The 12,574-nt window shown below is 39.6% G+C and overlaps 1 protein-coding gene across 1 annotated transcript in view; it reads left to right on the forward strand.

Moving 5' to 3' along the window:
• POLA1 (DNA polymerase alpha 1, catalytic subunit) overlaps nucleotides 1-6,930 on the forward strand; it is a 244,401-nt gene extending 237,471 nt beyond the window's left edge. The window contains exon 37 of the mRNA XM_063126490.1: nucleotides 5,644-6,930. Coding sequence (XP_062982560.1) covers nucleotides 5,644-5,810 — 167 coding nt within the window. The 3' untranslated portion in view covers nucleotides 5,811-6,930. The remainder of the gene's footprint in view (nucleotides 1-5,643) is intronic.
• Nucleotides 6,931-12,574: the final 5,644 nt, after the last annotated feature.

Consider the following 12,574-nt stretch of genomic DNA (forward strand, 5'->3'; position numbering starts at 1 on the left):
CTCATTTAGGAAAAAAAGTGAGCTGTTATATGCATCTCTAAGTTGGATGGTATGGTAACCTGAAAGTATTGACTGGCTGTGTGATATACAGCGGTCACAATTGTCTTTTACTAAGAAGAGCACAGAGTGATGCTGGTTGTCATTCTTACTCTGCTGTGTGGCAGCGCAAATAGTCCCCTTTCTAACCAACCTGGTGGGAAAAGTCAATATCCCATCAGCAGAGGAGGTAAACACATCAGGAGCTGTGTCCTCTCTCATCTTCCCTGCTCTATATTACTACAGTTCTTTAAATCTATTCTCCCCAGTCATCAAATGCACTTCTGTCATTCAAATGCATAGTATTGCTACAGTGCAGATATAGCTATAGCCTGAGTTTAGTAGTTATTTGATATTTCAGAATAAAACATGCCCTCATTAATTTCATAGTCAACTTATTTTTTTCCTATTAACAAACTTTCTTAGACTTCTTTTTTAAAATTTTGAATATAATTAGCATTCTTTTTAGCAGTGTTCCTTTTTAGATGGATTACTTTGACATTTTTAGTCAAGATCCAAAGTGCTGCACAAGAACTCTTCCATAAGGTTCAAGGGACTTTAGTTAGAAGGGGGAAATGGCAACACAGCCTTTGTGCATGCAGAATCACTTTTGCATCCACACCTGGGTTTCTCTGCATCCCATCCATTGCTTAACTTTCCATTTATCTTGTGCTTTCTCCTGTTTGGATATCAGTGTTAGTGTTTGAACATAGTGAACAAAAGTGAGCCAACCTTCTACTGATAGCTAGAACAGCTTTAGAGTTTTTATTTGACGATGAAAAGGCTACACACTGTACAAAGGTAAAAATGACAGGGTTCTTCTCACAGGTTTACAGTCTAATTAAATCAACATTAAAGGAAGCGGGAGGGGAGAAGCAAGATGGAGCATGGTATAACCAACTGACTTAATACAATGAAATACGTTAAGCACAACCTAGCTCGAATTAATGGGCCTTGAGAATTCTTTTGAAAGGGGAAAGAACTCGACAGAGTGGACCTTGGCTGGCCATGAGTTCCAAAGATGGGGGGCAATGAGAGGGAAAAGGAGATGAAATCAAGATTTGATATGAAAAGGATCGGAATATAAAGATCAAAGAGTAGAAGAGAATTGTGACAATGTTAGCTGTGTTTATGTCTAAATGCAGTTAACAAAATCTAAACTGTATAAGATAAGGGCAAGGAAGCCAATGATGAGAAATAAAAAATAGTTGAATATGAACAAACTTAGGCAGGCAGTAAAAACAAAACACGGAATAAGAATGCAAACCAATATTGTGTTTTCTCAGAAATAAGTCCCTAGTAAGTGTACTTATACACATGCACACTTACACAGTATGCACACTTACTGGAAGTAAGTCCCATTGGGGCTTACTTCTGTAAGAAGTTTAAAATGAGAATGAGGCAGACTAAAAGATCAGTACAATAATCCATGCTAGATAAAATTAAAGTACCATAGTGTAGAAAATATCAACAAATGATCACATTTTCAAAATATTCAAGTTGAACACAAAAGCTCTACCAACAGAAAGAAATATCATGCCCATATTTCTAAATCAGAATGATAAATAGAAATGCTAGCTCAAGTTAAAGGAGTAGAAATAGAAGGATAAGGCACTAAGTCAAGAAACTGTATTTGAGAAATTCATGGGATGATAACCTGGATGAAACAGCAGGAAGAAAGTTTAATAGGGGAGGGGGAGAACATCAGGTGCCCCTCCCCCCCAAAAAAGTGAATATTGTCCATGTTAAAATAGTTACTGCGTATTAGAAAATAGTTAACAATAAAGGACCAAAAAATGATGGTTACCTTGGTTATACATTATTGGTTTATTTAAAATACGTCTTGGCTGCCTTGCAGGGCAGACTTCATCTTCCTTCTCATGTATCACAGCCTGCTTCTGGACAGTATATTCTGATTGCTCTTGTGCTCTGAGAAGTGTTAAAAGTATTTTACCCATGTTTTGAAAGTTCAACTTGCAACATATTTCTAATAATATGCTGGTATGCATTTCCTTCATTTCGTGACACTATGTTGTGATTTTTTAAAAACAAAATAAAAAAAACCTAATTTGATACTCTGTATATTCCATCAATACATTATCATCCTGATGTACAAATACTGGGTTTGTTTAATTTTTGGTTTTCCAATTTCTACAAGATATGAATGGATTCTTAAATTAATGCCTTCATTAACAGATATCTTCAACTTCTTTGAGTATAATTTAATTGTGGGATAATTAAAAAACGTTTCTTTATGCTAAATACATCTGAAGTAAAAGGGGTGAAATGAGTAGTACTAAGTGGCTACAAGTAAATTCTATTATCTCTTTACCTTTTTGTATTTCCATTTGACTTCTACACACTTAACCCTATACAAACATATTTTATTATCTTTTGTGGGTGTACTCTCAGAGCATTGCATGAACAGGAAGCTACCCTGATTCTCTTTAGTGTCAGAAAACGTTAGTCTGTCCTCACACAAAGCTCTCTTACAGAGCCACATTGAGTTCACATCTCAATGATATGTCAGAGTTAGATGTATGCAATCCCACTTTGTAAAATGTCTGAATGCTTCACAGAATTTAGACATGTACCAAAGAACTTTGTAAAATTAATGCATATGCCTTATAAAACTTAATAGATATTTTGCTCTCAGTCTGTCACTTGTAAAATGTTTAATTGCATGTGTTTTGGGAAGTAGTCAGTACTCTTAAGAGGAAACGACAGTATGCACCTGGAAAATAAAGTCCTCTTCAGGCATTTTTATTTAGCAGTGAGGAGTAACAAAGATGAATACACTGTGAGATCAAGTTCCACAGTTCAAAGCCTCTCAGGTCTGCAGCAGAGAGTGCCAGTGTGTTGTAGTGCTTCAACTTTTGGATTATAAGTAGGGTAGACCCAAGTTCTAATCTTTCCTCAGCGAAGTTCATGGATAAAATGGGGGCAGAGAAAATTGTGCACTGCCCTGAGCTTTTGTGAAGACAAAACAGCAGATAAAGGATTGGTTCTAGAGTTCCATGAGTAGAGTTGTGCTCATAGAATGGGATGGTCTCTGGTCTCAGCTCCCCCTTTCCCCTGCAGCCCTATGTGCTTACTGAAAATATGTTTGAGGGGAGGTGGTTTAGGAAGTGATGTAGGAGAAAGGAAGAACCGGGGGGGGGGGAACCATCCCAACAAACAGCTGTGGTTTAGATGGCTGGAAACTTCAGCAGGTGCAAAAGATAAGCGAATACTTTACCAAGGCAGCCCCACAGACAGCATGACTGTGGATAAGTGCAGCTTTTCCAAAAAACAAGCATTGTTGGCACAACAGCCTAAGTTGCACAGGAGCAGTCCTGGCTATTGGCTTCATGTAGGATTCTAAGAACAAAGCAACTACGGACCTATATACTTAATAGTCAGTGGCCTGGTTCAGACAACACACTAAACCATGCTGCTTAACCACAAAATGGTTAACAAAATGCATTGACCTTAATGCATTCCATTAACCATTTTGTGGTTAAGCAGCATGGTTTAGCGTGTTGTGTGAACCAAGCCATTATGTCAGTAATCCTTTTAACTCCCTGTAAGAAGGGCCAGTATTATTACTCCCATCATTCAAATGGCTGGCTGGATTTGAGGTGATAGTGGCTTGCCTAAGACCAACTGGTGACTATGGCTGTGGTAACTTCCTGGTTCATTGCTTATGTACACTCTCACTAGCTTATATGCTGATAAATAATTGATATTATGTCTTCTGAAACTAAGTAATTGAACTACATTTTTTTCTTTTTAATAAATGCAATATGTGGTCATATAATCTTGTTCCTATTTTGAAACGTTTGTCTTTTTGTCATGCTTATTTCTCCATATCACACCTACAGTAGATCAGCAGAAGCAGTCTCTCCATTGGCTCAATAGTACACAAACTAGGTGTTTACTGGCAAGCAGTTGTTGTTACTGTTAACACTCCTACTTCTTGAAACCATACGGTTCTTTGAAATGCCCTGGTACAAAAATAAGCTGTGCTTGTAGACCCTCAACCCTAGTGTCCTTAAGACTTGTTATTAGGACAGACATATTGAAAGCTTGTAGTTTGTGTGAAGGGCCAGAGTTCAGAAGTAGAGCAAACTGTTTTCTCTGCAGAAGATCCCAGTTCAATGTCTGAAATCTCAATTAAAAGGATCAGGTTACAGGTGATGGGAATGACCTCAGATCCTGATGAGTTCCTGCCAGTCAGTCAGCAATACTCAACTAGAGTGTGTGTGTGTGTGTGTGTGTGTGTATTTATAATATTTTAAACCATCCTTTATCTTACAATATCATGGCAGTATACAAATGTATTTTTTTAAAAAATCCCAATATAAATCCCAATAAAAACAATAAACTACATTGGCTGCAGAAAAAAAAGTTTTAAAAAATACATCAAATAGACCTCTCACTTAACCATCTTAATAAACCTGTTTAAAATGCCTAGGCAAACAAATAGAATTAGACTTTGCACCCCAAAAAATATACCTCTACAGGTAGGAGATTTCACCATTGGGGACCTTCAACAAAGAAACTTCTCTCCTTCGTCACATAATGTCCCAATGATGCTTGGAGAAGAGCTTCCCTAATGATCTTAAACTGGTTGATCGAGAAATTCATATTTTCTGATTTTTTCTCAAATGTTAAGGTGTGGAATGGAAAGTGCACCTCATTGTAATAACTTTTGGACATAGCTTTCCTGCATTGACTTCCATATGCCTTGCCACTGAAAGCATTTTCTATAATCCAATCAGTGGAAATGGTTCAGAACCTGCAAAGCAGATTGTCAGACAACCATGCCAATAAACAGGTTTTACTTTCTTAACTGAACATCTCTAAAGAACACCTACTACCTGTTGGTTCTTGTGGTTTAGTTGAACTTATTTCCTCATTGCTGTTCCTTCCCTGCCCCATTTATTCAGCATTAATGGGCAAACAGTGCTTTGTAACATTTGCTGAAATGAAGTGGTGCACCAGTTCAGTTGGGGCCATGACAGGTGGGTTGACTAATTCCTTGATGAGTTGGGTTCAATTTCGTTGTAAGAAGCTTGACACTTCCTTAAATATGCTGACCAAGGTATTTCTTAAAAAGGGTAGGTGGAAGGATGGGAAGTGCAGCAAAAAACATTTTGAAGACAACTCTAGCCAGTTAAATTATGTAATTCGCTACCACAAGATGTAGTGATGGCCACCAATTTGGAAGGCTTTGGAAGTGGGTTGGATAAATTCCTGGAGGAGAAGGCTATCAATGGCTACTAGCCCTGATGGTTATGTGCTACCTCCAGTATCTGAGGCAGTAATCCTGTGTGCACCAGTTGCTGCGGAACATGGATGGGGGGGTGCTGTTGCACCATGTCCGGTTTTGTTGGTCCCTGGTTGACAGCTGGTTGGCCACTGTGTGAACAGAGTGCTGGACTGGATGGACCCTCAATGTGATCCAGCATCAGGGCACTTCTTATGTTCTTATGTTCAATTGTGTTTTGAGAGTCAGCAACCTCATATATCACAGCATGTTTTTTTAAAGGGCATAAGTTTTCCAGGATTATGAACTGAAAATGTTCCCTTCTTCTGATCATTTAATTTGTTTCTCTCTCACAGGGAAGTTGCCGAAGAATCAGGACCCGAATGATAACAAGAACGTTTACATAAAGCTGAAGAGCACAGTAGACAAATGGTTGTCCATGAGCAGCTACTCAGAAGTGAACCTCAGCAAACTCTTTCAGACCTTCAATGTAGTAAAATCTGCAGGAGATCCCAGTGCTTAAACACTGTGTTTCAGTAGAACGGGACAAAAAGTCTTTTGTAGACATCTCTCTAGGCAAAAAACTTCTTTTTCTTTTCTAGTTTTTCATTTATGGTTGCACACTAGCCCTGTTTTATGTTGTTTAAAATCCACACAAATATACTTTTAATCTGAGTTTATTTAATGGATAAAAAATATAGAATGAAAAGCCATATTAAAAGCAGTAGATATACTGGCCACCTGTACTGCTTATGTTACAATAAATATCTATTTGTTGTATATCTAGACCTAGAAGGGAAGAAAGGGGAGGAGAAATAGCTCCTTTAATTGAATAATTCGCAGTGAGAGTTGCTGGAATGTAAGTGATCCTAGACTTTGCTCCAGGGTATTTAGTAGAGGTGCTCTCAGGAAAAGAGGTTAGTGGAGGTCTCAGTAGGAGCACTAATGTTTTCCCTTTTCACAATTTATCTACTTTGTGACCATATACACAGCAGTGAAAAACAATACTAAACCTAAATGTTTTCTGTTAATGCTTGATTCCAATGTGATCTTTATTTGTGAAACTGTTTTTTGAAGGGTGGGGGTGGGATTCTGCCAAACAAGTTCATTCAGACAATATTGTGCTGTGAAGATACAGAGTAACCACATGGAAATTAATGCTAAAGCACCAATTGACTTTTGTACAGGGCAAGAAGATAGTGTGTGTGCGCAGCAGATTCTCCCAGCCACACATATGTATTTAAATGTTCCACTTTGGTTCCTTAGGATTCAACAAAATAAGCAGTGAAACCTACTGTGATAATTGGGGGGGGGGGGAAGAGGATGAGAATATCATATTTCAGCCAACAAATAGAAGTCATTGATACATTATTTTAGGAAAAGTTTTAGGGGATTTATAAATATTGTTTGAAGTATTTTCTGCCAGTAAAATTCTGACCAGCAATAACAGAAGCCAAACTATGACATGGGTCACTTGGGGGTGGGGGGTGGGGAAGGTTGGAGAAGAATGCTGACTTCTTTTCAGAGCTATGATTGTTACATTTCTAGAAGGTTAACACTGTCATTTATTGGTATATGTAAAGCATTTAAAATTTGCATGTAAAGTTTTACACTGTTGAAGAAAAAAATAAATTTTTGTAATATGAGAACAATGGAATGATGTATACATATTAAACATCTCAGTGAGATAGCATACTGATACTAATTTACACTATATTTACATGCTGGCTGATGTAGTAACTGGAGGGCAACCAGTTGGAAAAGGTTGAACAAGAGAATTCAGGTTGCATTTAGGATTAAATTTCCTAATTTCAGCTGAATGTTGAGGTGGTATCTTTTTTTAAAAAATGTTATACCTGTGGGTGAGTAAGCACAATGGAAAACATTTGCATGGGTAATTTCACCAAAAGAGCATATAGTTTCCCCAGAAGTAAGTATTTTAATATAAAGATGCAGGAAGCTAAAACCAGAACATTTAAAACCAGGACGTTCTTCCTTAAAACGTGAGAAGTTGCTTCATACCATTGGCCAGCATTCCAATACAAAGCAAGTCCATGAGCACATCAGATGGAAGATCCAATCCAACATCCACTTGGGCATAGGGCAGGGGTGCTGAGCCTCTTTGATCCTGGCAGCCAAAATCAATTTCAGAGAAGTTCTAGGGACCACATTCCAGTAGAGGATGGGGCTGAAGGCAAAAGAGGGTGGGGGCAAGTTATCTAAAATACCAGTCTATGTTAGTGTCAAGCTCTTACTGCCATTAACTAAGCTTAAGAGAGGCATTTCAACCCTTTCAGAATGGGGGAAAACTGCACAAAAGCCAGGAAACCATCAAACGATTGGTGGTTGGGAGAAAGGGCGTGGGGATAAGATTTGGCCCCTGAGCCTAAGATTGTGCATCCCTGGCATAGGGGATTCACAGTGGCAGCTAGGAACATATCTGCTTGTAGAATGCAAGAGTTGTATGTCAGTGCCTCCTTGAAACCCAAAGGACAGCCAACCTTACCTTTGGAGGAGGGGGCAAAGGTTCTGAGTAGGTAGCAAGAGGTTCTGAACTTCTTGGAAAGAAAAGGGAGGAATGGAGGGGATGGTTAAGACGAAGCTTATGGATTAATACTAATTATTGTCTTCCCCAATAATTGTACAGTTTTCTACACACTTGCCTCTGCCTCTTCTAGTCCTTTGCAGCAGAATTAATATTTACTGAACAGTTGAAGCTGTTTCCCATCAAAAAGGAATGGCAACATCTGGCAAGGTCTCCTGCAAAGTGTTGCCCTTACATTAGTATCTCATATATATCTCCTTGGGCTTTATTAACACATGTCATAAAGTACCACAAAAGGACAAATACCAAGGGTTTGAGGATTGCCCCCTCACACACAGCCCCAAGGCTAATGGAACAGCAATTTCTAACCCATTTTTCCACTTTATATGTGAGTGTGGCATAAACGGAAGAAGATAACATTGAATTCAGATCTTACTACTTTATACATTTGGCCCCATCCAGAAGTCAAGTACGTGTTATATTTAAGAATACTTTCTGATCTACAAAAAGCAAAGGTAGCCATGTTAGCCAAAAGCAAATTTCTATTTGTTCCTCTCCTTTTTCTTGTTTTGTTTTGTTTACCATCTTTCCTAATTTTTCAGAAATCCAAAAGCTTGCACAGTATTTTGTGACCTTTCAGTACACCAATAATAAAGGTATTATGCTTGCTAATGGTTTTTAACATTTTGTTTGGGGAATTTTGCTTCAATCTAGCATCCCTTGAGAAAGCACAAGCTTTAATGCGCCCATGGATTTCTCCTGCTTTCAAAGGCTTCTTCATTCACCTAGGTGAAGAACTGATCAACAAAGACAAGAAATTAACAGTCAAACCTGACCATTCCATCTAAGTGAGTGGAGAAACACTATGCACATTACAGAGCTCTGGATTGGGGTGATATCAATTGAACTTCCATATGCCATTTTCTCTTTTTTTTCCCCCAGCATGCCATTTCAACAGCAGTTAAAGTGGGCTATCACATTAACAGTCATGTTTGATTAGTTACTTCCATTGTTGTTATATAAGCAGCCCTGTCACAGTAACCCAGGCTATGTGTCATCGTTCCTAATGGAGAGTTAGAAAAAGCCCATATGTTTAATAGTATCACACAGGTATTACTATACTCCAGATTTAGCATATTTGTAAATTGTGATATGAAGTAGACTTGTCTAAATGATTGAGATGTAAACATTTTAAAAGTAGTGTGTGTGTGTGTGTGTGTGTGCGCGCGCGCATACACACACACTTTCTCTCTCTCTCTCTCTCTCTCTCTCTCTCTCTCACACACACACACACACACACACACACACACACACAAGATATCTCCAGTAAGGCTGTCATTTTACAAGCATCATCACATAGGCGAGAGGGGGGGAATGAAAAATTATAATCTTCAAGCATCCATTTTCCTTCTGTAAATTGAAACTTGAAAATCTAATGTAGATATCCATGTCATAATTTAGCATTTATTTTTAATTACATGGGGAAATGTAGTTTGCTTTCTTAAGGCAGGGGTAGGGAACTTCTTTCGGCCTGAGGGTTGATATCAATTTTGAATACATTTTTCAGGGACTCGTTCCAGTTGTGGGCAGGGCCAAAGGAAAAAGGAAGTGGGCCAAAATACTAAAAATTCACCATATTTTAATTTCAAATCTTACTGCTGGTTACTAAGCTTTAGGAGGCATTTCAGCCTTCTAGAATGGAAAAGATCTGGAAACCCATTAAATAGTCAAATGGTCAGAAGAAATGGGGTGTGGCCAGGGAGAAAAGGCATAGTCATCTGGGGTACCGAGTGCGGGATTGGATTGGGACTGCAGGAGCGCCAGATTTGACCCACACACCTGAGGTTCCCCAGCCCCAGCTTCATATTTTCCCCAAGTTAGTGTCATGTGTTGTGTTTTACAGTTATCAGATAAAAAAAAAACTGCCCAGATATCTCTCTCTGGCTAAGCAGCCTACTTCAAATGTTTTGCCTCATCTTAGTGAAGAGCTTGTTAGAAAGTTTTAGAGGAGCAAAACCATATTTCTATATGTGCGTTAATCTTTATACATATGTTACATGCCTGATACACTAGAATTGAGAGAGACTGGAAAAGTAAGCCTGAGTTCTTCAGAAATGGCCTAGATGGGAGACCTATATCTTTTCTGTTTCCAGATAAAAATAATACTTTTAAAGTTCTTTTGAGAGAGGGGAATTGGAGGGTTTGATACATAAGCTCAGAAGTTAGACATAACAGTTCAGTGTTTGTAAAAAAAAAAGGAAAGAAAGAAACCCATTTAATTATTTCCTTCTGTGCCAGAACTATGTCTTGCTGGAAAAAAAATACTTTTCTATTTCCCAACTTCAGCCCATTTTTCTTGTATTATTTGCCTCTCTTCTGTCGAGCACCTAAATATTTCTTAATTGAACCGCTCATCCTGCACTCCTCTTATAGCTGTTTAATAGATTAACTCATCTGAGCCAGCTTCAAATTTCAGATTAAAATTCCTTCATCCCGAAGGCAGCATTATCAGGTTGTTGGAGGCTGTTTTCAAACCTTGGTTTTGAATAGCAGCGGCTCTGCATTAATTTAACCACTAAGCTAATAAGTAGGTTTCGTTTTGTTATGCTAAGCTTTATTGCTTTTCTTTTGATCAGAATGGTGTTGTTGAGCAAAGCAGCAGACAAGGCATTCTTTGATGAGGGAATTAGTGCTCTATTCTTCCTCTATTATTCATAGCACAGTGGAATATGTAAGTACCTGAGGGTGTCAAAGGAGAGCAGGCTCTATTGCAAAGTGTTCGCCTTGTTTCTCTCAATAGCTGACTATGAGATGATAAACTGCTTAATACACTGCACTAATTGGATGAGAGCAAAAAGAGATGGGAATTAAGGCAAGGCAAAAAGAGAAAGTGCTACCAGCCTTCATTCACTCTTTCACCACTTTAACAGCGCCAAAGGAGGCACAAGCTTTCTATAAGCAGACTAGAGGTTTTGTGCAGAGATAAAATGAACCTGTTAGTGGATTCAAGTAATACACTAATTATTGCACAGTATAAATACCACTACTGGTTTTATAACATGAAGGTAAACTTCTTTTGAGACAGTTATAGGATTGCTTGGCAGTAGTATAGATCCTAATAAGGGACCAGAGTAATAACCCCCCTGGATTAGCAAAATTGCTGCTTGCAGAAGTATGATTCTGGCTTTTACAAAGATTTCTGGAGAATGAATAAAAATGACTGAGTGACATTTCTTAATGTGTAATGGATTGATAATGATTCCCTTTTCTTTAAAGTAAAATATGTACTTCAAACTCTACTGTTAATCATGTCCAGGGGCATTTCCTTTTTCCATAAAAATATTTTTTGCACCTATGGTGGAGGTTTTTTTACACTCCAAAATATATGTGTGTGTGTATAAGATGCTGTCAGTTAAATGTATGGTTATTTGGAAGAACTGCAGTTTGTTCATAAAAACAAACATCCTATAAAGAGCTCACTGGATGTGAATGTGAACTGTGAGGGGAGGAAAATCCACCTGAGCAATATTTGCCATCCTCCCTGCAGGGGTCTTCCAACAGAGCCATCCCACTGAAAATGTTCCTTGAGCTGATGTTTCAAATTCCTCCTTAATTGGGTAAGCTGCGTTCTCTTCTACATTACTGCAGTATTTGTGTATTGTGATCTAGTACACTCCCATTTAAATTATTCCACATTGTACAAGTTTTGGCACTGTTTTTGGTTGGTTAGTGGGTTAACATGGGGTCGTTAACGTGGGTGAGTAACAAAAAAACAACAACACCCCCCAAATACATCCTTATCGACATAAAATAATTTTGCAAGAAGCCTACAAACTAGTTGAATGTAACTACACCTTAAGGCTAACAATCCTTGGTTACCAGACCAAATGATGTGAAACAGTACAGCCATGTTCAGCATTGCCTGAGCAAAGGAAACAATGCATGGAGTAGAGCCCACCAGCGTTTATATCCCAGTATGCTACCTTTTGGTGTCCCATTGGGCTGGAGTTCCAAGAATGAATATGTTAGGTTTCTGGCTAGCCTCCTCCAGCTCCAACTGTAACGGATGATGATGATGATGTCTCTGCTTGGAGAAACTTTGCTGAAAACTTTAGGGGCGTGATGCGATGGCAGGCTGTCTGTCCTGACTCTAACGTAGTAAATACGAACTTCTCGGGGCCTTAGAGCGGAGCTTTCATTCATGAAGAATGCTCACAGTGGGATCAGAATGAGAGTGCCCCCAGCCATCCCGCGGACAGGTTCTGGCCGATGCCCCTTTGCCCTCCCCGGGCCGCTCTCGGGAAAGGGAAAGGGAAAGGTCGCGGGTTTCTGTGGCGGCTTTGAGGGCTTGTCGGGCGCCCCTCTTTTCATCTGGGCCGCTCGCGGGACGCGCGGGGCTCCTTTTTGAAGCGCGCGCGAGGGACGCCTCGGCCGCGGCCGTCGGGAAAGGGCCTGGGCCAGCTGGGGAAGAATAGGGGGCCTTCGGCTTGGGTTTGTTTGCAGCCGCCGAATGACACGGGATTAGGACGTTTGTAAACCAGGGCCGAGGGGGGCTTTCAATGGGCCGCCGATGTAATCCTCGGAGGTAATTTCACGCGATTTGCTTCTGCTGCATGGCAGGGTCAAATGGGGGAAAATGGCATGAAAAAGGAGAGATCAGGCCCGCGGAGAAGAAGACGCTGACGCGCCGGGCAGCTGCCGGCCCGCCGGGGAGCCCCAACGCCGCGGCTCCGCGAAAGGCC

Source organism: Elgaria multicarinata, chromosome 5, assembly GCF_023053635.1.
Source record: "Elgaria multicarinata webbii isolate HBS135686 ecotype San Diego chromosome 5, rElgMul1.1.pri, whole genome shotgun sequence".
Classification (NCBI taxonomy): Eukaryota; Metazoa; Chordata; class Lepidosauria; order Squamata; family Anguidae; genus Elgaria; species Elgaria multicarinata.